Source organism: Schistocerca piceifrons, chromosome 4 (genome assembly GCF_021461385.2).
Source record: "Schistocerca piceifrons isolate TAMUIC-IGC-003096 chromosome 4, iqSchPice1.1, whole genome shotgun sequence".
Classification (NCBI taxonomy): Eukaryota; Metazoa; Arthropoda; class Insecta; order Orthoptera; family Acrididae; genus Schistocerca; species Schistocerca piceifrons.
The window spans coordinates 606,236,870-606,263,844 of record NC_060141.1 but is presented as its reverse complement, the minus strand read 5'-3'; the positions used below and the strand labels follow the sequence as shown (position 1 = coordinate 606,263,844).

Here is a 26,975-nt window from a genome sequence, read left to right as displayed (position 1 = left end):
TTTAAAGAAAACCTTACAACGTCAATAAGCATTATAACTTATATATGTATGTATGTAACATTACTTAACAACCGTTACATTGTGTTGAAGACTTTAGACTTGATAAGATTGTTTTCAATCGCGGAGTGGCCGCGCGGTTTCAGGCACCCTGTCACGGATTGTGCAGCCCCTCCCGCCGGAGGTTCGAGTCCTCCCTCGGGCATGGGTGTGTGTGTTGTTCTTAGCATAAGTTAGTTTAAGTAGTGTGTAAGTCTAGGGACCGATGACATCAATAACTTGGTGCCTTAGGAATCCACACACATTTGAACATTTTTTTAAGATTGTTTTCAAAGTAAGTCTCAAAAGTGGGTGATCATGTGACCGACTAGGCGGTTTTCAAGGATGAGTGATTTCTCGAGGATGTCCGGTGTTTCCAGATCCTACTGTTGCTAGAGACCACTAGTAATGGCCAATGGATATGTTTCAAATATGTTCTTATGCCTGACTGGCCTAAAATCCTGAATGTTACAGAAAATTCGTGCAGCTGTTTTTGGAGGTGGAGAACGGGGAGTCAGCTTTAAGCCGCCATGGGTGATAGAGCTCAGCCTTGTGCTCTCTGGGATGGAGGCGGTATTGCGGAGCGTATTTCCTAGGTCAGTGGTCTGTGGTCCTCGGCGGCATAATGCGGTCCATTCCGAACTTATCAGTTTGTTCGCAAGTGCGTTTCTGTGTGCGGGTGTCGGAAATGACGTTTTCAAGATGGCTGTTGGTGTTTATTAAGCGTATATCCTGTCTGTAGGAAGAGGCACGGAACCATTAATGACCTAGCGGACGATAATACAAGACGATAATTCTCGTTTTTTTCCAGTTGAAACAGTTATACTATTGCGTTCGTGAAGCCGTGAATTTCTCAACATCAAACGCAGACAGTTTACTGATTCCAGAATGAATTTTCCACTCTGCAACGCAGTGTGTGTCCCAGGTTCGAGTCCCGGTACATCACTCATGCACTAATTTTCCATAAGAAGCTTCAGTGTCCTGACTATTTGCGGCGCTCTTTTTCCAAGCTAGTTGTCGTATATGGCAGTCTTCTGAACGTAGTTACATGGCGACAGTGTATACAGTACGTCTCAAGAGGAATGGTAAATATTCAGGGACATGACAGGGACGATCATTCAAGCACATATCCACCTAATCTGGACATGTGTCCTATTCCAAAAGATTTCAGAGAAAGAACACATTTAACGTAGGTTTGTTTTTGAGCTAGTGGCAAGCACGTATATGTCTTACCCATCCAACTTCTTTAACGTTTTATTCTATCCCAGTCTAACTCGTTGTTTTCAACATCTTCAATGCGCAGTTCTCCATGGTGTGTTGTGAGTGAAGTAGTGCGAGGGAATAAGAGTGTATGAATGAGAAACGTCGGTTAACTGTGTTTGTACACGCGCTGGCTAAAACGCCACACTTTCACACTAATGAAAAATATGCAGACGTAGTGTATGTTTACGGTTCCTGTGATGATAGTGCTCCTGCTGCCGTCTAAGAATAACGTCGGCTCTTTTCGATATGTTAAATTGCTGATCGTAGAGCGCTTACCAGAATTTTCAGCACACTGCAATGAATAGGTATCCTTCCAAGTTCCCGTTTTCCTTCTGAACTGTGCAGGAACAGTAACACGTTGTTGACGTGGTGCTGCGTTGTCCTACTACCAGCATACGGCAACTTTCTGCACATATCAGTGTCCCAAAACGTGTATTGCGAACATTACTTGCGGAAAAATTGTACCCGTGATCACAATCTTCAACTGGCGATAATGCCACATGACTTGAATTCTGTCACTAGTTTAATTATGATCGTCATTTGCTCCCATTGATACTGCTACTCAATGATGAAGCCACGGTTACAAGTAATAAAGTCAACAATACAGGTAATAATCATCGGTGGTCGCAGGAAATTCTACATGCTACAGTAGAAACCAATTTTCAAATTCGTTTTCCGATCACTATTTGGTGCGGCTTGATTGGTGACATGTTGGTAGGTCAAATCGCTGAACGACGGAATTACTTGCAATTTTCGGAAAATTCGTTTCTTGGACACCTTGAGGACGTTCCTTATGCCACGCAGACAGCAATGTACTTCGAGTATGACGGACCCGCTTCACATTTTACCAGACGCCGTATGGAACAACTCAACCGCACTTACTTTACTCTCTGGATTGGTCGTGGTAGCATATATCTATCTATCTATCTATCTATCTATCTATATATATATATATATATATATATATATATATATATATATATATGTATATATATATATATGCGTGATGTTTATTCATCTAGCCACCAAGATCCCCTTATCTGTTCTCGACAGATCATGTGTGGGACTACGTCGGACGTCACTCGGCGCCATTACCAGCATCTACATCTACATCTATATCTACATCTACATCCATACTCCGCAAGCCACCTGACGGTGTGTGGCGGAGGGTACCTTGAGTACCTCTATCGCTTGTCCCTTCCATTCCAGTCTCGTATTGTTCGTGGAAAGGATTGTCGGTATGCCTCTGTGTGGGCTCTAATCTCTCTGATTTTATCCTCATGGTCTCTTCGCGAGATATACGTAGGAGGGAGCAATATACTGCTTGAGTCCTCGGTGAAGGTATGTTCTCGAAACTTCAACAAAAGCCCGTACCGAGCTACTGAGCGTCTCTCCTCTCTATCCACGATATCGGGGACGATTTACAACAGTTGTCCGTACGTTGGCTTCAAGAAAGGATACAACGGCTTTATGACGCCCTTCGCAACCAAATCATGTCATGCACGCACGTCAGACAAGTGGGGGTGCAACATACTGTTGGTAAGTGAACTCATGTTGTCAAGTTCTTTGTGAAGGTGACTCGATATTGTAATTGCTACAGCAACATCACGTACCCTCTCCTCTCAACCCGCGAAGTTTCATTTCGTTTCATCCACTTCATGTGAGTGCTTCGTTTCTCCTGTCAGCCAGAGCAAATTTCTGTTTTAGTTCCGTATAGCTATCAGAGACTTATCAGGTGAGAACTGTCATGACTGATGACAGTCAGAATACTCAGTATTTGTAGTTGTGTTCTAACCTATGCTAAACTAATTTACATGCTATTCCTAGTACAACTTAATTCACTCAATTCACTAAACTCTACAATATAGCAGCGGAGAACACGCTGAGGGATACTGTAGTGCTATTTGCCTTTGAAAAACAACGGAGGTTTTCAGTACTTACAAAACATCCCATGTTTTTCTATGTAATATCATGATAACAGCGTCAGGCTACATACAGTATTTTTCTAATTATTTATCTTCCACTTTTAGTTAGTTTTGCTTGACCTAGTGTATCACAAATGATCGTGCAAGTAATACGTCACAGATAATGACTTATATTTACCTCATGTCTGTGATGAGCAGCAGGGTCATGAGTCCCAGGGAACTGGAATGCACAGCAATGGTATGGGTATGTCAGCAGCGCTACGCGGATGTTCTGAAACAGAAAAAATATTTTTTTTCAGTTGGGCTAATAATTCTACCTCGATCTGTGCTGTTTTGCTTCTTGCAGCATTTCATTCATATTGGTTATAAGTTTCCGTTCTTCCTAAATGTAACGCTGATTCGTGAATCTTATCAGCGCATCTTTTTATGTGCGTTTGGATTAGGAAGCGTGCAAAACCGCGATTCCTCTGTTTGTTTACGAATTCGTCGAGATTGTCGGTGAGGGCGGACAGGTGGATGCCGTTCATCTTCTTAAAGGCTTTTAAAAGAGATTCTTGTTACAAAGAACGCCGCGATATTTGTGATCACGTATTTCACTCGGTTGAGGATATTGTGCCCAGAAGAACACTTTACTTAATTTTCAATTACAACTCATCACTGGAAGCGACTAAAAAAATGGATGTTTTTAGAGGAAGTCTCATAAGGCTTGAAAGCTTGCTATTCCTTTTAAATTTATTTCGAGCACGAAACTGATATGACTTCTCTATCGATGGCCTGAAAATTAATCTCCTTCGCACTCAAAATTTGGCCAGCTAGTAGATATTGACAAGATCTACCTTCCCTTATAAGATGTTCGGAGATAGGAAAGACCTTCACAGCGCGATAATGAGTATTGGGGATCCTGAAGATTTGTTAAGTAATACAAAATTACGCCCAATACACACAAATTTAATGACACAACCTGAAAGTACAGTGCATCCGCTCTTGTAGAGAAGGTGCGTGCAATGGAGATGTAGAATCCACATCTTCTTGAAAAGGCAATCACAATAGTCACACTCAGGCACGTGTCTCGAAGTTCTGAGCAGCTCAGTCCTACCTTATACCTGCTGTAATATGTATGCCAAGAAAGTCGATGAAAGCTTGCCTAAATTATGATTCCAGTGATGGTTGAACGTATTCAGTTGTGTGTGCTCACGTCAGTTATTACATTAAATAAAAAGTAAATAAGCTCATGAGACATGATCAGGAGACCATGATAAATTATAAGTGGCTTTGGGATGAGGAATAATTACTCAGAAATTGGATTAATTATTGTTATGCGAGAAAACCATCACGATAGCTCATCAATGAAATTGCAGCTGTCCTGCGTGGGATCACGTGGAACACAACTACCACAGATCATCAAAAGTGGTCCCGGCGGAGGTTCGAGTCCTCCCTCGGGTATGGGTGTATGTGTGTTTCTCCTTAGGATAATTTAGGTTAAGTAGTGTGTAAGCGTAGGGACTGATGACCTTAGCAGTTAAGTCCCATAAGATTTTTAAAAAATCATCAAAATTAGAGCAAATGGAACCTGACATAATTTCTAATCCCGGTAGTAACGTGAACTATGATCTATATTCATGAGTGAGTTAATGAAAGGCCGATCCTGCTCCTTGAATGTGGTACAAAGTCTCTCGCTCTGAACAAAGACTTAGTATTGGTTACAAAGAAATCACATATCCTAAGCTAAATGCTATGCTGATAGGATATTACACCAAAGAACGCTAGACAGCATAGAGGCTACAAATGGTCATCGATACGAGACATCACACAAAATCTTCCAATCAACAGAATCATGGAAAGTGCAGGAAGAGCCCACGCAGTACCACTACCTCCGTGGTCGACGGAAACAAGACTGTCTTTTTGTCTCTCAATCCACATGCGTACGCTAATTCAGATCTCAAACATACCGTTGTTTTAAAATATGACTGAAATATTTCGATAGGAAAGACGGATGAGCACACAGAGGGAAGGAACGTACATCTAAAGGTGGTAGTATGGACCATTCAGGAAGAAACGTCAATCATATTTTCGCAGCGAGTGTCTCTATTCACGCTACTAAAAATGGTTCAAATGGCTCTGAGCACTATGGGACTTAACTTCTGAGGTCATCAGTCCCCTAGAACTTAGAACTATTTAAACCTAACTAATCTAAGGACATCACACACATCCATTCCCGAGGCGGGATTCGAACCTGCGACCGTAGCGGTTGCGTGGTTCCAGACTGTAGCGCCTAGAACCGCTCGGCTACAACGGCCGGCCTTCACGCAGCTGAATGCTTTCTGAGAATAATTAATTGTAATTTATTGTTTTGGAACATATTAAGCGAATATTTTTTTGTTCTGTGTTGCTCATATTATAGATATTGTTGAACGCTGTGACTGGTGTAAATAGAGAATGATTCGGCTATTCAACAGTTAACCACTGTTGACCGAACTTCAGAGGGGAGGGATTTTCACAAAAGTTTTATTCTAAGAACAACTTGCAGCTTGTTATAGCTGCACACTGATGGAGACGACTGAGTTTAGAGTGAATCTGACACGCAGAATTATTTCAGGTAAATGTCGTGTGTAACGTAAGAATTTGCCTATCGTAGAACACAAAAAGTCTGTGTAACACGTAGACCTGAAAGTGTATTCAGCTTTAGTATTAAACCTACCCAAATCTGAGATGATCACATCTTAATCTTAGATTAGGTACTTTGGTTGTCAAAATATACTGAATACTGTGAGATAAGCATGTGAAGAGACTTAGAGCATCGTTAAAAGCACTCTTATCACCCGTTATCCACTCAAACGAAAGAGACGAACAAAAACCTCGAAGCTGAAGCCCACAACGTACAGAATGGTAACAAACTTGATGACACCTGTCTGGACCAGTGTCACAACCAGTGTGGCAACCAGTGTCAGTTTCTCAGTTGCTTACAAGTCTCAACATATTACGCAATATGAAAATAAGACATCCTCGTAAGAGTCTGTCACACAGTATTCGATTTTATAAACAACTAAATGCGATTCAGTTATTTTACGCCGTTCTTAAATTAATCTTCTCGGTATATTTTCATTACTTTCATTTCAGAGAAAACAAAAATTAAATACAAATTCTTTATTTAGAGGCTTTACAACCACCTTGAAATTAAGCACGGAGCTGCTTTCTTGGAGTCAAAGACGACTAAAGGCAAGTTCGTTCCCCGTAAATTATTTCTTAACGACCTTTCAGCAAGGAGCGCTTTATCACCTGTCATTTCCAGCTACCCAGGCGTGAGTGGCCTTTTGTTTTTGTGGAGACTTTTACAAAGTACCGTAATTGCACCATATATTTAATATAGCGCACGTTACGCGATAATTTTTGTTACAAAATTATTTGTACGTTCTTTGTTCATTCTTTTATTGAATCTCGCATTACACTTCTCGATTTTAGTATCTACATATATTAATATACGGTGCACATAACTTCATGACCACCAAAAATTAAACATGTTTAACAAATTGTTGTTGCATACTCACATTTTTTTAAATAGACCCAACGCCATTTGACGGTATTGTTGTTTACTTAATTATGACCCAGGTCTCGGCTTTTTTTTTCATTTACGATTGATTGAGATTATGTCATTAATATATTTTGCAGGACGTCAAACTAAAAATTGGCCACAAATTAAGAAAAATATTCGCTCGCCACGAAATGTCAGATGTAAAATCATCATTTCGTAAAAAGATCAGCTGATAATTGTTGGAGCACGTCGTCATGAGATAACAAGTATCCGGACACCTGGCTGAAAATGATTTACAAGTTCGTGGCATCCTCCAGCGGTAATGCAGGAATTCAATATGGTGTTGGCCAACACTTAGACTTGATGACAGCTTTCACTGTCGCAGGCATACGTTCGATCAGATGCTGGAAGGTTTCTTGGGGAATGGCAGCCAATTCTTCACGGAGTGTTGCTGTGAGGAAAGGTATCGATGTCAGCCGGTGAGGCCTGGCACGAAGTCGGCGTTCCAAAACATCCCAAAGGTGTTCTGTTGGATTCAGTTCAGGACCCTGTGCAGGCTAGTCCATTACAGGGATGTTATTGTCGCGTAACCACTCCGCCATAGGCAGTGCATTATGAACGGGTGCTCGATTGTGTTGAAAGATGCAATCGCCATCCCCGAATTGGTCTTCAACTGTGGGAAGCAAGAACGTCTTTAAAACATCAGTGTAGGCCTGTGCTGTGGTAGTGCCACGTAAACCAACAAGGGGTGCAAGCCTCCTCCACGAAAAACACGATCGCACCATAACACCACCGCCTCTGAATTTTACTGTTGGCACTACACTCGCTGACAGAAAACTTTCACCGGGCATTCGCGATACCCACGCCCTGCCGTCGGATCACCACCTTGTGTACCGTGATTCGTCACTCCACACAACGTTTTTCCACTGTTCAATAGTCCAATGTTCACGCTACTTACACCAAACGAGGCTTCCTTTGGCATTTACCAGCGTGATGTGTGGGTTATGAGCAGCCGTTCGACCTTGAAATCCAAGTTTTCTCCCTCCCCGCTAACTGTCATAGTACTTGCAGTAGATCCTGATGCAGTATGGAATTTTTGTGTGATGGTCTGGATAGATGTCTGCCTATTACAATTATGACCCTCTTCAACTGTCGGCGGTCTCTGCTAGTCAATAGACGAGGTCGGCCTGTACGCTTTTGTGTTGTACGTGTCCCTTCAAGTTTCCACTTCACTATCACATCGGAAACAGTGGACCTAGGGATGTTTAGGACTGTGGAAATCTTGCGTACAGACGCATGTCACAAGTGACACCCAATCACCTGACTACGTTCGAAGTCCGTGAGTTCCGCGGAGCGCCCCATTCTGCTCTCTCACGATGTCTGACTTCTGAGATCGCTGATACGGAGTACCTGGCAGTAAGTGGCAGCCAAACGAATGTAATATGAAAAAGGTATGGTTTTGGGGGTGTACGGATACTGTTGATCACATAGTGAATCTAATGAAAACAGTTTTACTATTCATTATTTATGACGTGCTCCCACTATTAGCTATCGATCTTTTTACAAACTGATGATATTACATCCGGCATTTGATGTGGAGCTATATTTTTCTTAATTCATGGCCAATTATGAGCTTGATTACTTGCAAAATATGTTAGTGGCATAAACTCAGTTACTTGAAAATGGCATAAAAGTCCGAAATCCTGGTCGTAATTAAATAAACAAAAATACAGACAAATGGCGGCGTGTTCATTTAAAAATTATCGTATGACTGTTGCTCAGCAACATCAAAAACTATTTATTTTATTTTATTTTTTAATAGCATTCATTCTCTACAAAGTAAAGGACGAAAAAGCTATTTGAGCGGTAAACAGGTTGTAGAGTGAGGGCCTTTTCAGACAAGAGCAGGTAGTGGGACGTAGAGAGTCCGAACTGGGAACGTTTAGGAGAGTATTTGCAACCCCGACATTTGCTTTACAGCGAAGGAAAACCTCACGAAAACTTTGGTCGTAAATGGGAGATAAAAACTATTTTTAATTTAGTTCTGGTATGATACTTGGAGTGGACAAAAATTGGAAACACCAAAAACACAACACATTACTACGACTAACATGGTGCAGGAAACCCACTGGCATTGGAAACAACTTCCAGTAGTCTCGGAATGGGTACATACAGGTCCTGTATGTTGTTGAAAGGAACATTATACCATTCTTCCTGCAAAATAGCGGCAATTTCAGGTAACGACAATGGAAACGGGTAGCTATCAAGCAATTGTTTCTCCAAAGTAGACCACAAAGGGTCAGTAGCACTGCAGACTATAGTGTGAACAGGGGCCCTGCCGTCTTGCAACACAGCATTACCTTTAGGGAACAAACACTGTACCACTTGACAGACTTTATCAGGCAAAATGCTCACATAATTTTTGACAGTAATACGACTTTGCAGCGCAACCATGGAGTCCACGGAATGACACGTTATGGCTGCCTATATCGTCATCGTACCTCCTCTGTGTTACACTCTTGGGAAGTAAACTCGACTGTAAGTTGGAAACCTTGTGCAACAAGACTCGTCCGACAAAATTACACTGATTTATAGACCAGGTATTATGGCTTTCGCGCATTTTTTCCTGTTACGAGCAGTGAATCACTGATCCGACGTAATGCACTCACCAACTGAACACAACTGACACCTGCGCCGCAGTTATGACATTTCGCATGTGCCGTTCATGGTCAAATACGTCAGGGCAATCTCCTTGGATGACTGGCACCTGCATATATGTTCAAGTATGCATTTCTCGCGGTGTCCCTATATTTTCCTCCAACCCCTGTAGGTCGCAGACGTAAAATGTGAAGCCTAATTTATGTCTGAGTGTATTTGCTAATTTGTTCACGAAATCGATAGCCGGCTCAACATGTGCTACACTATTGGCCATTAAAATTGCTACACCAAGAAGACATGCAGATGATAAACGGGTATTCATTGGACAAATATATTATACTAGAACTGACATGTGATTACATTTTCACGCAATTTGGGTGCAGAGATCATGAGAAATCAGTACCCAGAACAACCACCTCTGGCCGTAATAGCGGCCTTGATATGCCTGGGCATTGAGTCAACAGAGCTTGGATGGCGTGTTAAGGGACAGATGCCCATGCAGCTTCAACACGATACCACAGTTCATCCAGAGTAGTGACTGGCGTATTGTGACGAGCCAGTTGCTCGGCCACCATTGACCAGACGTTTCCAGAAAGGCACGTACACGACCTGCAACATGCGGTCGTGCATTACCCTGCTGAAATGTAGGGTTTCGAGGGATCGAATGAGGGGTAGAGCCACGGGTCGTAACATATCTGAAATGTAGCGTCCACTAATCAAAGTGCCGTCAACGTGAACAAGAGGTGACCGAGACGTGTAACCAGTTGCACTCCATACCATCACCCCGGGTGATAAGCCAGTATGGCGATGACGAATATACACTCCTGGAAATGGAAAAAAGAACACATTGACACCGGTGTGTCAGACCCACCATACTTGCTCCGGACACTGCGAGAGGGCTGTCCAAGCAATGATCACACGCACGGCACAGCGGACACACCAGGAACCGCGGTGTTGGCCGTCGAATGGCGCTAGCTGCGCAGCATTTGTGCACCGCCGCCGTCAGTGTCAGCCAGTTTGCCGTGGCATACGGAGCTCCATCGCAGTCTTTAACACTGGTAGCATGCCGCGACAGCGTGGACGTGAACCGTATGTGCAGTTGACGGACTTTGAGCGAAGGCGTATAGTGGGCATGCGGGAGGCCGGGTGGACGTACCGCCGAATTGCTCAACACGTGGGGCGTGAGGTCTCCACAGTACATCGATGTTGTCGCCAGTGGTCGGCGGAAGGTGCACGTGCCCATCGACCTGGGACCGGACCGCAGTGACGCACGGATGCACGCCAAGACCGTAGGATCCTACGCAGTGCCGTAGGGGACCGCACCGCCACTTCCCAGCAAATTAGGGACACTGTTGCTCCTGGGGTATCGGCGAGGACCATTCGCAACCGTCTCCATGAAGCTGGGCTACGGTCCCGCACACCGTTAGGCCGTCTTCCGCTCACGCCCCAACATCGTGCAGCCCGCCTCCAGTGGTGTCGCGACAGGCGTGAATGGAGGGACGAATGGAGACGTGTCGTCTTCAGCGATGAGAGTCGCTTCTGCCTTGGTGCCAATGATGGTCGTATGCGTGTTTGGCGCCGTGCAGGTGAGCGCCACAATCAGGACTGCATACGACCGAGCCGCACAGGGCCAACACCCGGCATCATGGTGTGGGGAGCGATCTCCTACACTGGCCGTACACCACTGGTGATCGTCGAGGGGACACTGAATAGTGCACGGTACATCCAAACCGTCATCGAACCCATCGTTCTACCATTCCTAGACCGGCAAGGGAACTTGCTGTTCCAACAGGACAATGCACGTCCGCATGTATCCCGTGCCACCCAACGTGCTCTAGAAGGTGTAAGTCAACTACCCTGGCCAGCAAGATCTCCGGATCTGTCCCCCATTGAGCATGTTTGGGACTGGATGAAGCGTCGTCTCACGCGGTCTGCACGTCCAGCACGAACGCTGGTCCAACTGAGGCGCCAGGTGGAAATGGCATGGCAAGCCGTTCCACAGGACTGCATCCAGCATCTCTACGATCGTCTTCACGGGAGAATAGCAGCCTGCATTGCTGCGAAAGGTGGATATACACTGTACTAGTGCCGACATTGTGCATGCTCTGTTGCCTGTGTCTATGTGCCTGTGGTTCTGTCAGTGTGATCATGTGATGTATCTGACCCCAGGAATGTGTCAATAAAGTTTCCCCTTCCTGGGACAATGAATTCACGATGTTCTTATTTCAATTTCCAGGAGTGTACGTTTCCAATGCGCGTTCACCGCGATGTCGCCAAACATGGATGCGACCATCACGATGCTATAAACAGAACATGGATTCATCTGAAACAATGACGTTTTGCCATTCGTGCACCCAGGTTCGTCGCTGAGTACACCATCGAAGGCGCGCCTGTCTGTGATGCAGTGTCAAGGGTAACCGCAGCCATGGTCTCCGAGCTGATAGTCCATGCTGCTGCAAACGTCGTCGAACTGTTCGTGCAGTTGGTTGTTGTCTGGCAAACGTCCCCATTTGTTCACTCAGTGATCGAGACGTGGTTGCACGATCCGTTATAGCCATGCGGATAAGATGCGTGTCATCTCGACTGCTAGTGACACGAGGCTGTTGGGATCCAGCACGGCGTTCCGTATTACCCTCCTGAACTCACCGATTCCATATTCTGCTAACAGTCATTGAATCTCGATCAATGCGAGCAGCAATGTCGCGATATGATAAACCGCAATCGCCATAGGCTACAAACTGACCTTTATCAAAGTTGGAAACGTGATGGTACGCGTTTCTCCTCCCTACACGAGGCATCACAACAACGTTTCACCAGGCAACGCCGGTCAACTGCTGTTTGTGTATGAGAAATTGGTTGGAAACTTTCCTCATGTCAGCACGTTGTAGGTGTCGCCACCGGCGCCAGCCTTGTGTGAATGCTCCGAAAAGCTAATCATTTGCATATCACAGCATCTTCTTCCTGCCGGTTAAATTTCGCGTCTGTAGCACGTTATCTTCGTGGTGGAGTAATTTTAATGGCCAGTAGTGTATGTATCTTCGGCTTACACACTCCTACAAGCTCATGGTTTTTGTACATTAGTGGGCCCGTTTTAGCTGCTGGTTATAATCTAAGAACACTGATATCGCAAACATATGCCTCAAAATTATAACTGCACCTAATCACTTTTCTACACGCGCGTCTTCAAATATCGTCGCTACAAATATGGATTTTTACTTTAGTCGGCGTAACGTAATTTTCAATGTTAATAACGAACATAGTGTATCCCCAGCCGTGAAAGATGTTGTTCACTCATGTTAAATCAGTTACCTTACAACTTTACAATGTGTATATGGAACGCGCAAGTTAACTATGATGACGTGCGCACGGTCGTCCCATTATGAGGGATTCGGACTGAAATCGGCGCTTTAGTCAGAAATCAATACAAGGGCTGAGGAGACTCTACAACGTTAGTTAATCCATTTGTGCTGGTAAATAAATTACGTAGAATTTTATTCGCTGCAATAAACAAAAACCTACATGGTCTATTTGTGAGTGCAAGTCAGCAGTCGCAGTTCAAATAAAAACGTCTTACAAGGAGAGGCCGCCAATTGTGAAATTCAGATTCGATTCATACTGTGCATAATAAAAGCTCATGGCCAGAGGTGTAATGTGGCAAAGCACCAAGATGCACTTCTCAGCCGTTGTCGAGAAAATCGATAGTTAAAAGAAACCGTTGCGGTGAAATACTCTCTACGATTGATAATGTTCTACAGCGTCGTGGCGCAACGGTAAGCGCTCGGGTTCATTATCCGAAGGTCGCCGGATCGAATCTCGCGCCATGCAACATTTTTTTATTATTAGTTTTTTGTAATTCAAATATATAATGAATTGCTTATGCATGTTGGTGAAGGCGGATCGCTCTCCAATTGTACCGCCTCCATTTTTCCGTTTGTTTAACAGGGTGTACCAAAGCTCTCACGTCCGCACTGATTTTCGACGATGTTGTAAGTTGCCCTAGGGCCGCATCTATCTTCTTTCGAAGTTAGCAGGCAACTACGCTGTTATGCGGCGGCTCGTTTCGGCCCATTCAACATCTGTCCTTCAAGTGTAACGAGCGAGTAACGGAGTTTATATTTCATACCTGCCACAGCAAATTTGTGTTCGTGGGGTTTCTATTCTAATTCGAACGTTTGACTTAAGCTATACGTATTCGTTTCGGAATATCGTTTCTACGTCTTCCGTTAACTATACGTGGTTAACATTATGAAGACAATTAATAACATTTGTGAAATACAACTTTGTTTGCGGAAAACATAATGATGTTCGAAGTCGCCAGTTTTTCCACGACAAACGACTTTCAACAACTTATTATATGCATAATTGTTGCAACTTATTGCCGGGAATTTTATATATATATATATATATATATATATATATATATATATATATATATATATATATATATATGTATGTATGTATGTGCGTGTGTGTATGTGTGTGTTTTTATACACACATTTGAATTACAAAAAACAAATACTAAAAAAAACAAAATGGTTGCATGGCGCGAGATTCGTTCCGCCGACCTTCGGATTACGAACTCGAGCGCTTACCGCAGCGCCACGACGCTGTAGAAAATTATTAATCGTAGAGAGTATTTCACCGCAACGGTTTCTTTTAACTGTCGATTTCCTCGACAACGGCTGAGAAGTGCATCTTGGTGCTTTGCCACATTACACCTCTGGCCATGAGCTTTTATTATGCGCAGTATGAATCGAATCTGAATTTCACAATTGGCGGACTCCCCTTGTTAGCTATGAATGTACATATAATAAAATCTAATTTCGAACAAACACGTTTAGCTTTGTTGTTATTCTTTATGAACGTGAACAACGAAATGATTATAGCAAAAGAGGGTAAACAAGTGAAGCATTACATGAGACAATGGTACGTCTCTCCCTCTCACACACATCAATCATCATCACCAAACATATGAGATATGAAAGCAAACTGTATCAAATTTTATCTGTGTGCAATTCAGTCCACGTTTGAATTAAAAGTAGAGTTTTCTAAGATATTGAGACTTTTGTGTGTCAGGAGCTGACAGACTGATTGGAACAATGTATACTTCCTATATAGGACATAGGACTACTTCGGCGAAGTAGATGGCATAATCTCGGTAACTGGTGAATACATTCGAAAACTCGACTCTTAACTGAAGCACAATGGGGCTTGAACATCGAAATCTTTGTATGGATGTCACAGCGAAAAACTCCGAAGCCAAGGAAACAGACTGACACATAAACTTGAGAAGCTCTCTCCGGTGACTAGTGATTAGATACTAAAGCTATAGATCTAAATAGGGCTTATTATGGAAAGACGGAGGTTACTGGCTACAAACATCTGTAACGCCCTGATTTTACGGCAAATTGTTGCTTCGTAAATTAGATTTTATTTGTATTATCCATTAGAAATTCCTGTAATATGATCGGTAAGTGAACCATCCATTACTAAGTAAATCACGTAGAAACAATCATATCGATCACTATGAGAAAGAACAGGAATGAACGTGACCTGATGATCAGATACTAATAACCATAGCTTATTAAAACAAAAGAAATCTATAACAGAAAGGCAGCATTTTCCCTCTCTTCTCACAGTATAAATACTTTATATACCAATTATTCGTATTATACATAAGCCTTGGCTAGTTCAACCTTAACAACCATAGCCTCCCGTGCCTCCCCAAGCTCCATCCACTCTGCAAATCCGGTTAATGTACTTGGTCGAAAAAGAAAAGAACCTTATCCGTTGTTCTCCCCCACAAACAAACGCTTTTACTTCTGTCTGGTTATCATTTCCAAACATATGGGGATTGTAGTTGTTGTAGTCATCAGTTCAGAGACTAGTTTGATACAGATCACCATGCTACTCTATCCTGTGCAAGCTTCTTCACCTCCCAGTACCTACTGCAACCTACATCCTTCTGAATCTGCTCAGTGTATTCATCTCTTGCCCCCCCCCCCCCCCCCTCTACGAGTTTTACTCTCCACTCTGCCATCAAATACTAAATTGGTGCTCCCTTGATGCTTCAGAACTTGTTCTACCAACCGATCCCTTCTTCTAGTCAAGTTGTGCCACAAATTTCTCTTCTCCCCAATTCTTGCCGCAGTGGATACACCGGGACCCATGAGATCACCGAAGTCAAGCGCTGTCGGGTGTGGCCTGCACTTGGATGTGTGACCATCAAGGCCATCATGCACTGTTGCCATTTTTCGGGGTGCACTCAGCCTCGTGATGCCTGTTGAGGAGCTACTCGACCGAATAGTAGCGGCTCCGGTCAAAGAAAACCACACGCCCCTCCTATCTGCATCCTCAACTCAGGATGACACGGCGGTCGGATGGTCCCGATGGGCCACTTGTGACCTGAAGACGGAGCGCAGTTCTATTCAGTACCTCCTCATTAGTTATGTGATCCACCCTTCTAAGCTACGGCATTCTTCTGTAGCACCACATTTCGAAAGCTTCTATTCTCTTCCTGTCTAAAATACTTATCGTCCATGTTTCACTTCCATACGTGTCTACACTCCATACAAATACTTTCAGATGCGACTTCCTAACACTAAAATCTATACTCCTTGTTGACAAATTTCTCTTCTTCAGAAACTCTTTCCTTGCCATTGCCAGTCTACATTTTATATCCTCTCTACTTCGACCATCATCAGTTATTCTGCTCTCCAGATATCAAAACTCATTTACTACTTTAAGCGCCTCATTTCCTAATCTAATTCTCTCAGCATCACCTGATTTAATTTGACCACATTCCATTATCCTTGTTTTGCTTTTGTTGATGTTCATCTTATATCCTCCTTTCAAGAGACTGTCCATTCCGTTCAACTGCTCTTCCAAGTCCTTTGCTATCTCTGACAGAGTTGCAATGTCATCGGCAAACGTCAAAGTTTTTATTTCTTCTCCGTGGATTCTAATTCATATTCCAAAGTTTTCTTATGTTTCCTTTACTGCTTGCTCAATATACCGACTGAATAACATCGGGGCAACCCTGTCTTACTCCCTTCTCAGCCACTGCTCCCCTTTCATGCCACTCGGCTCTTGTAACTGCCATCTGGTTTCTGTACAAATTGTAAATAACCTTTCTCCCTGTATTTTACCCCTCCCACCTTCAGAATTTGAAAGAGAGTATTCCAGTCAACATTGCCAAAAGCTACGTCTAAGTTTACAAATGGTAGAAATATAGGTTTGCCTTTCCTTAATCTATCTTCTAAGATAAGTCGTAGGGTCAGTATTGCCTCAGGTGTTCCAACATATCTACAGAATCCAAAGTGATCTTCCCTGAGGTCGACGTCTACCAGTTTTTCCATTCGTCTGTAAAGAATTCGTGTCAGTATTTTGCATCCGTTGTAAGAGGTATGCGATGTATGCGCTGCCTGCAATAGGCAAGGCATAGGAGAGTCTCTGACCAGAGAGCAGTATGTAGTTAGTTGTTGCTCGTCGCTAGTCGGCGTTAGTCTCAGTAGTCTGTGCTAGGCAGTAGTCTTCAGTAGTCTGCGTGAGTCTGCGGTAGTCGGCAGTAGTCTGCGCGCGTCGGCAGTCTGCTCTGGTCGGGATTCTGGAGGATGAATATTATTGTAGAAGGTGAAGAAGCAGCCTTGTGCATATCTAGTAATGTATGTTAACTGTCATCCAATTTCTTTTAAAAAATGCCCCAATAATAATTTTTATAATATAAAGTAACTTTTTTTAAAAAAAAGCATTCATTTCAATTTAAAGATTTTATCCAATGCATGATTATTCCTTTCACGAATCACAAAGCATAGGCCAGCATTGCACGGAGCTGTGCCGAAAATTTTTTAGGTAAGAGCAGATATATTCGCAGTTTTTATTGAGGTAAGAATTTTTGCTTTTTTTATTCAGAATACAGGGCCGAGGCGCAGCGCTGCTGTTGTCCTAAAATTTACCAGGTTACTGAATTTTTTTTATTATTTTTTGGTTTAGTAATTTTTCTGTTTCGAACTTAACATTAAATGAGAAAAGAATTTTGTGGGTACATCAAATGTGAATGCATTTCTGCACTGAGATTATAGATGGGAACCAATTTTGTTCAGAGGTTATAATATTTAAAAATTCATTTAGTTATAATTTTTGTGGGGAAGTTACACTTGGCGACATCCGGCCAGGATCGTATTTCTTTGTGAATCTTCTGATAAGTAGTCATATATCTGCTCTTATTTATTTAAACGTAGTTTGCATCTGGCGCAACGCATTTACTAATTTGTCACTCTTTCTTTCACAGATAATCGGCAATTTGTTGCTCTTTGTTGTAATTGTGTTTGTTGCAATTTTGTATTGTCCTTGTTTCATTTTGTGATTAATTTTGATTTGTGAAAAATGCCGCGAAAAACTGTTAACAGTACATCGCGATGTGCAATGAGTGAAATAGCCGACTCGAATAATTTGACCGATAATACTTACGGCACTCTGTGTAATAGCGATAGTCCTCCTTTGACAGACAATCAGTGCGTACCGATCACTAACATTGTTTTTGATCCTAGTGATGAACAAACAAATTCAATTGTGTCCTCTGTTAATTTAACGACAATTGATGACGCGGCACGTTCCATTACAGTGAACGCTGCCCAGTTTGACACACCTGGTTTGCAAAATTTACGTAATGAACAGATAAATGTTTCTAACGAAAATGAACAATGTACTCAAAGTCCGTTAAATTTATTTGATTCCGATTTAGTGACCAACAGTGCACATCCGATTAGCAAACATTTTCAAGAATCACAGAATAGTGTAACCTCCCCACAAAAATTGTAATTAAATGAATTTTTAAACATTATAACCCCTGAACAAAATTGGTTCCCATCTATAATCTCAGCGCAGAAATGCATTCACATTTGATGTACCCACAAAATTCTTTTCTCATTTAATGTTAAGTTCGAAACAGAAAAATTCCTAAACCAAAAAATAATAAAAAAATTCAGTAACCTGGTAAATTTTATGACGACAGCAGCGCTGCGCCTCGGCCCTGTATTCTGAATAAAAAAAGCAAAAATTCTTACCTCAATAAAAACTGCGAATATATCTGCTCTTACCTAAAAAATTTTCGGCACAGCTCCGTGCAATGCTGGCCTATGCTTTGTGATTCGTGAAAGGAATAACCATGCATTGGATAAAATCTTTAAATTGAAATGTATGCTTTTTTTTAAAAAAAAAAAGTTACTTTATATTATAAAAATTATTATTGGGGCATTTTTTAAAAGAAATTGGATGACAGTTAACATACATTACTAGATATGCACAAGGCTGCTTCTTTACCTTCTACAATAATATTCATCCTCCAGAATCCCGACCAGAGCAGACTGCCGACACGCGCAGACTACTGCCGACTACCGCAGACTCACGCAGACTACTGAAGACTACTGCCTAGCACAGACTACTGAGACTAACGCCGACTAGCGACGAGCAACAACTAACTACATACTGCTCTCTGGTCAGAGCCTCTCCTATGCCTTGCCTATTACAGGCAGCGCATACATCGCATACCTCTTACACCGTGACTTATTAAACGCATAGTACGTTAATTTTCACATTTATGAGCGTAAATTATTAAATTACAAAGAACATGCGACATGTAACACATAAATTAAGTTTAAAGCATACAGGTACAAATTCCTCCCTCTATAGTGCTGCGCTTTGTATAATAAGAAATTGCACTGTCTATTTCGCAAGCGATGTGCAGTTCCTAAACATAGGCAACGATATCCTAAGGCGACAACTACGTCTTTAAACTATATAAGATAGTAAACGGCGCAATGAAGGAAATATCAAGAAACCACGAAACTGATATCGCGTATTAGTACCACTGGTAGGAAATTATTTAATGGACATGACCATAGTGTAAATAAGGATATGTACACTACTGGCCATTAATATTGCTACACCACGAAGATGACGTGCTACAGACGCGAAATTTAACCGACGGGAAGAAGATGCTGTGATATCCAAATGATTAGCTTTTCAGAGCATTCACACAAGGTTGGCGCCGGTGGCAACACCTACGACGTGCTGACATGAGGAAAGTTTCCAACCGATATCTCATACACAAACAGCGGTTGACCGGCGTTGCCTGGTGAAACGTTGTTGTGATGCCTCGTTTAAGGAGCAGAAATGCGTCCCATCACGTTTCCGACTTTGATAAAGGTCGGATTGGAGCCTATTGCGATTGCGGTTTATCGTATCGCGACATTGCTGCTCGCGTTGGTCGAGATCCAATGACTGTCAGCAGAATATGGAATTGGTGGGTTCAGGAGGGTAATATGGAACGCCGTGCTGGATGCCAACGGCCTCGTATCACTAGCAGTCGAGATGACAAGCATCTTATCCGCATGGCTGTAATGGATCGTACAGCCACGTCTCAGTCCCTGAGTCAACAGACGGGGACGTTTGCAAGACAACAACCATCTGCACTAACAGTTCGACGACGCTTGCAGCAGCATGGACTATCAGCTCGGAGACCATGGCTGCGGTTACCCTTGACGCTGCATCACAGACAGGAGCACCTGCGATGGTGCACTCAACAACGAACCTGGGTGCACGAATGGCAAAACGTCATTTTTTGGATGAATCCAGGCTCTGCTTACACCATCATGATGGTCACATCCGTGTTTGGCGACTTCGCGGTGAACGCACATTGGAAGCGTGTATTCGTTATAGCCATACTGGCGTATCGCCCGCCGTGATGGTATAGGGTGCCATTGGTTACACGTCTCGGTAACCTCTTGTTCGCACTGACGGCATTTTGAACAGTGGACGTTACATTTCAGATCCGTTACGACCCATGGCTCTACCCTTCATTCGATCCCTGCGAAACCATACATTTCAGCAGGATAATGCACGACCCTATGTTGCAGGTCCTGTACGGGCCTTCCTGGATATAGAAAATGTTCGATTGCGGCCCTAGCCAGCACATTCTCCATATCTCTCACCAACTGTAAACGTCTGGTCAATGGTGGCCGAGCAACTGGCTCGTCACAATACGCCAGTCACTAGTCTTGATAAACAGTGGAATCGTGTTGAAGCTCCATGGGCATCTGTACCTGTACACGCCATCCAAGCTCTGTTTGGGTCAGTGCCAAAGCGTGTCAAGGCCGTTATTACGGCCAGAGGTGGTTTTTCTGGGTACTGATTTCTCAGGATCTCTGCACCCAAATTGCATGAAAATGTAATCACATGTCAGTTCTAGTATAATGTATTTATCCAATGAATACCCATTTAACATCTGCATTTCTTCTTGGTGTAGCAATTTTAATGGCCAGAAGTGTAGATCTAGCTACACTGTACGTACTGTTTTCGGAACTGCCTCAAGAGCCGTACGGTAGCCACAAAATGTGTGTGTGGCAAGTTCACCAGATGTCACAACTGCAGACATACGCATTTTCTTCAATGATTAATTGAACAACGTAAAATAAAGGGGGATATAATCGGTAAAGTCTGTAACGGGCTTATAAGGTGTAAAAGGTATTACCGTAATAAAAAGCGATGAAATAAAACACGACAAAAGTTAGACTGTTGAAATGCGCAAGAGTTAAGACACAGTAATTCACATATGCTCAAGTGCGAATATTATAGATAATGACATAAATAATAAACAGCTTTGAGAGTGCACAGAATAATATAAAAACTGTAAAGCAAATAGGTAAATTCCGGCCGGAGTGGTCGAGCGGTTCTAGGCGTTACAGTCTGGAACCGCGCGACCGCTACGGTCGCAGGTTCTAACCCTGCCTCGGGCATGGATGTGTGTGTGATGTCCTTAGGTTAGTTAGGTTTAAGTAGTTCTAAGTTCTAGGGGACTGATGACCTCAGAAGTTAAGTCCCATAGTGCTCAGAGCCATTTGAACCTTTTTTTGAACTGCCTCAAGAGAGGCGTGCGCGCCAGCGTTAAGGGAAACTGGTTGTATTCCGTTGTCAATACAGAAGAGGTAACAGCAGCGGTCAGCAGAATTGAGTGCCTTCGAACGTAGTCTAGTCATTGGAAGTCACCCGAGTTTCATATATGTCAGGGACATGTCAGCCCTCCTAAAGCTGCCCAAGCCGGCTGTTGGTGATGTGATTGTCAAGTGGAAATGCAAAGTAACAGCCACAGCTACAATAAGACCAGGGACCGTCTGGCGTTGCGGCGAATGGTTGTAAGAAACTGTACCAAATCAGTGGAAGGAACAACTCGTGAGTTCCAAAGTGGTGCTAGCAGTCCAGCTAGCACTTATTGCTGAAGGAGTTAAAAAGAGTGAGTTACAAAGACAGAGCAGCTCATTGTAACTCGAGCATTTTTCTACATCTACATCCATACTCCGCAAGCCACCTGACGGTGTGTGGCGGAGGGTACTGGGAGTACCTCTATCGGCTCTCCCTTCTATTCCAGTCTCGTATTGTTCGTGGAAAGAAGGACTCTCTCTGATTTTATCCTCATGGTCTCTTCGCGAGATATACGTAGGAGGGAGCAATTTACTGCCTGACTCCTCGGTGAAGGTATGTTCTCGAAACTTCAACAAAAGCCCGTACTGAGCTACTGAACGTCTCTCCTGCAGAGTCTTCCACTGAAATTTATCTATCATCTCCGTAACGTTTTCGCGATTACTAAATGATCCTGTAACGAAGCGCGCTGCCCTCCGTTGGATCTTCTCTATCTCTTCTATCAGCCCTGTCTGGTACGGATCCCACACTGCTGAGCAGTATTCAAGCAGTGGGCGAACAAGTGTACTGTAACCTACTTCCTTTGTATTTGGATTGCATTTCCTTAGGATTCTTCCAATGAATCTCAGTCTGGCATCTGCTTTACCGACGATCAACTTTATATGATCATTCCGCTTTAAATCACTCCTAATGCGTACTCCCAGATAATTTATGGAATTAACTGCTTCCATTTGCTGACCTGCTATATTGTAGCTAAATGATAAAGGATCTTTCTTTCTATGTATTCGCAGCACATTACACTTGTCTACACTGAGATTCAATTGCCATTCCCTGCACCATGCGTCAATTCGCTGCAGATCCTCCTGCATTTCAGTACATTTTCCATTGTTACAACTTCTCGGTATACCACAGCATCATCCGCAAAAATCCTCAGTGAACTTCCGATGTCATCCACAAGGTCATTTATATATATTGTGAATAGCAACGGTCCTACGACACTCCCCTGCGGCACACCTGAAATCATTCTTACTTCAAAAGACTTCTCTCCATTGAGAATGACATGCTGCGTTGTGTTATCTAGGAACTCTTCAATACAATCACACAATTGGTCTGATAGTCCATATGCTCTTACTTTGTTCATTAAACGACTGTGGGGAACTGTATCGAACGCCTTGCGGAAGTCAAGAAACACGGCATCTACCTGGGAACCCGTGTCTATGGCCCTCTGAGTCTCGTAGACGAATAGCGCGAGCTGGATTTCACACAATCGTCTTTTTCGAAACCCATGCTGATTCCTACAGAGTAGATTTATAGTTTCCAGAAAAGTCGTTATACTCGAACTTAATACGTGTTCCAAAATTCTACAACTGATCGACGTTAGAGATATAGGTCTATAGTTCTGCACATCTGTTCGTCGTCCCTTCATGAAAACGTGGATGACCTGTGCCTTTTCCAATCCTTTGGAACGCTACGCTCTTCTAGAGACCTACGGTACACCGCTGCAAAAAGGGGGGCAAGTTCCTTCGCGTACTCTGTGTAAAATCGTGCTGGTATCCCATCAGGTCCAGCGGCCTTTCCTGTTTTGAGCGATTTTAATTGTTTCTCTATCCCTCTGTCGTCCGTTTCGATATCTACCATTTTGTCATCTGTGCGTCAATCTAGAGAAGGAATTACAGTGCAGTCTTCCTCTGTGAAACAGCTTTGGAAAAGACATTTATTATTTCGGCCTTTAGTCTGTCATCTTCCCCGCAGGGGGCTCACATCTTGGGAGTATGTGGGTGGCAACCACACGGGCCTTTAGCTAAGCCTGGCATTACTTCGACTTACTTGTGTCAGGCTTCTCCTGTTTCCTTTCCTATTCGGCCCCCCTCGGCCAACTCTTGGTTTCTTCGACCCCAACGGTATTAGGTTTCCGAGGCCCAAGGGTGTCTTTCACTTTCCTCTCTAGTATCGATTATCTACCCTTCGACCCAACGGCGAAGCGAGCGGAAGAAAAATCTTATATCCAAGGTTCTCAACGATAGTGGAGGCGGAAGAGGTCATGCCAGACGAACTGGCTGTAAAGGCGCCGCTCAGCCATCATTGAGCTCGCGGCAGTTCGTTGCAGTTCTGGTACCGGAAGTCACTTGTCACGAACATATGTGCCGTGATGAATTGTTCCAGAGTCACAGCGTGTGGGTCACTTCCTCGCAAGCTGTAATCCACCTTAAACAAATTCACGCAAATGGCAATTTCTCCTGTCATTTTCTCTAAAGACCAATGGCGATGGGATAAGGACGATGGTAGCTGGCTCCGAGTGAGGCTGGAAGGTACTAGTCTGGACCTGCACATTGGCGACAGGTGTGTGATAGTCGCCTTCCTGAGAACCCGTGTGACTACTCGGGAATTCGGTCCTGCATCTGCGACTGGGCAGGCCTATTTAGGATGACCGCTGCCCACCCTGAATGTGGAAGGCCCTAGAAAATGTGGGCTAAACATCGGAAGTCACACTTGAACCGGGCTGGGAATCCGCACCCAGTAGGTCACTCCTTATACTGCGGACGTATACAAAAGATGAATGAAATGATTACGACAATTGGGACATGGAATGTCAGGACCCTCCTGGACGTGAACAATTACAGGCCAGAGAGAAGAACCGCTCTTATCACCCAAGAAGTAGCCCGGCTAGATATAGACATAGCTGCCTTGAGTGAGACAAGACTTTCAGGTGAGGGACACATTAGTGAGGAACGTTCAGGGTACACCATCTTCTGGAAGGGAAGGGATGCAGCAGAACCACGCATCCATGGTGCAGGATATGCTGTAAAAACGAAAATAGTGAAAGATCTTCGACTTACACCTGTCTCAATTAATGAAAGACTGATGACTCTTAGAGTACCCATTGGTTCAGACAGATTCATCACCTTCGTCTCTGCATATGCTTCTACTTTAGACAGTGACGAAGACACAAAGAATCAGTTCTACCACCAACTGAACAGTACTCTCTCTAAAATACCCATTCAAGATAAATTAATTTTACTTGGTGATTTCAATGCCAGAGTGGGAAGGGACAACCGTTTTTGGAGAGAGGTCATGGGTAAACAAGGGGTGGGAAACTGCAATGCAAATAGGTTGTTACTTCTTGGTCTATGTGCTGAGCACGAGCTTTTCATCTCCAACACCCAGTTCCGTTTGCGTAACCGCTATAAGACCACATGGATGCACCAACGCTCCAAACATTGGCATCTTATAGACTACGTTATTACGCGACAGCGTGACAAGAAAGACATTCTCATCACAAAAGCAGCACTAAATATCGATGAGTGCTGGACTGACCATAGACTTTTAGTCAGCCGTTTGAGAGTACCAAAGTATCGCAAGCCACGATCCCATTTTTCAAACCCACCACGCAGAAAATTCAACATAAGCAACCTGAACAACAAAAACGTTCGCTCACACTTCCAAGACATACTGTCTGAACAACTTAACAAAGCTCCAGCAACCACAGATGACGTCGAACAAGAATTGACCACATTAAAGAACATCATCAAAGAAACTGCTGAGAATGTTGTTGGTTTTAGTGCACGGAAAAGAAGTGACTGATTTGATGACAAACATGGAGAAATCCAAGCCATCATCAATGCAAAGCGGGATGCTTACCTATCCCTTGCTCAAGATCCGTCCTGCGCAGAAAAGAAAGCACACTTTCAAGAACTCAAACAGAAATGTCAAAGTGAAATACGAGTAATCAAGAACAAATGGTGGCAACAGAAAGCCACAGAACTCCAAAATCTTCCCGATGCAAGGAACCTACGTGACTTCTACGCTGGTATTAAAGAGCTGTATGGACCTACCCGCTCCTCATCAGGAACACTGAAAGCTGCTGACAACTCCACCATTCTTACTGAAAGTCAGGACATCTTAAATCGTTGGAAAGAGCACTTCAGCTCACTGTTAAACCGCCCTTCTACTGCCGCTAGAGACTTTCTCAAAAATGTCCCACAGCACCCTCCAAAACCCTGGATGGCTGATCCTCCAACTTTTCAAGAATTCTGCAAGGCACTCAAGAGTGTGAAACCTGGGAAGGCTCCTGGACCTGACAGCATCCCGATGGAGCTTATTGAGGGTGGCGGCTTGCCTCTAAAAACTAGACTCTTCTCACTCATTCTATTAATGTGGGAAATCTGCAAGGTACCAGCTGACTTGTAGAACTCCACAATTGTCACCATCTTCAAGAAGGGCGACTGGCAAAATTTTTGCAAGAATCCTTTTAAATTGCCTCCAGACACTTTCAGAGACTATACTACCTGAGTCTCAATACGGGTTTCGACCTTCAAGAGGGACAATTAACATGATTTTCTGTGCACAACTACAGGAGAAGTGAAGAGAACAGCAAAAGCCTTTACTATTTGTTTTCTACGATCTAGAAAAGGCCTTTGATACAGTTCCCAGAGAAGCCATGTGGATGGTCTTAAAACGCTTCGGCTCCCCTGAACATTTTGTTGACCTGATTGAAGCTCTCCACGATGATATGACTGGACAGGTCCTCTGCCAGAATGAAACGACTGGTGAATTCCCAATAACAAGTGGGCTTAAACAAGCATCCGTTCTTGCACCAACATTATTTGCATTGTATCTGGCAGCTATGCTTTACGAGACAACCGTAAACAGTGCAGGAATAGAACTATAGTACAGGTTTGATGGAGGATTATTCAACCAGTCCAGACTCCATTCAAAAATGCTCACCAGTACCACTCGTGTGACAGAGCTGCAGTATGCTGATGACAATGCTTCTCCGGCTCATTCACCTGCAGAGTTGCAGCTGTCAGTTGATTCCTTCAGCAGGACGTAAGAACGATTTGGTCTCTCCATCAATATTCCAAAGACAAAGGTGATGGCACAGCTAACTCCTGGCTCCTCCGTTCCTGACTTCAGCATATCCATTTATGATACACCCTTGGAACAAGTGGACCATTTCCTCTACCTGCGAAGCATACTGTCATCTAACTGCTCATCTGGAAAAGATGTGGTGAATAGATTACGTGCTGGCCATGTAGCATTTGGACGTCTTAAAAAGCGTGTCTTCCTGAATAAAGACCTAACACTGTACACCAAACTGATGGTGTACAAAGCTGTAGTCATTTCCACCCTGCTATATGGTTGCGAAACCTGGACGTTATATCGCTGTGATGTGAAGGATCTAGAACGCTTCAACCAACAGAAGCTAAGATATATCATGAACCTGAAATGGGATGACTTCATATCCAACACGACTGTTCTTGAGAAAGCAAAAATGTATAGCATGGAAGATCTTATCATTGGGCATCAACTCAGATGGGTCGGACATGTCCAGCGGATGAAAAATGACAGACTTCCACGCCAAATGCTGT

The 26,975-nt window shown here is 43.4% G+C and overlaps 1 protein-coding gene across 1 annotated transcript in view; it reads right to left on the bottom strand.

Annotated features, from left to right (window-relative positions):
- LOC124796047 (lutropin-choriogonadotropic hormone receptor-like) overlaps positions 1 to 26,975 on the bottom strand; it is a 503,184-nt gene that overhangs the window by 91,352 nt on the left and 384,857 nt on the right. The window contains exon 10 of the mRNA XM_047260133.1: positions 3,403 to 3,495. Within this exon, the coding sequence (XP_047116089.1) occupies positions 3,403 to 3,495 (93 nt within the window). The remainder of the gene's footprint in view (positions 1 to 3,402; positions 3,496 to 26,975) is intronic.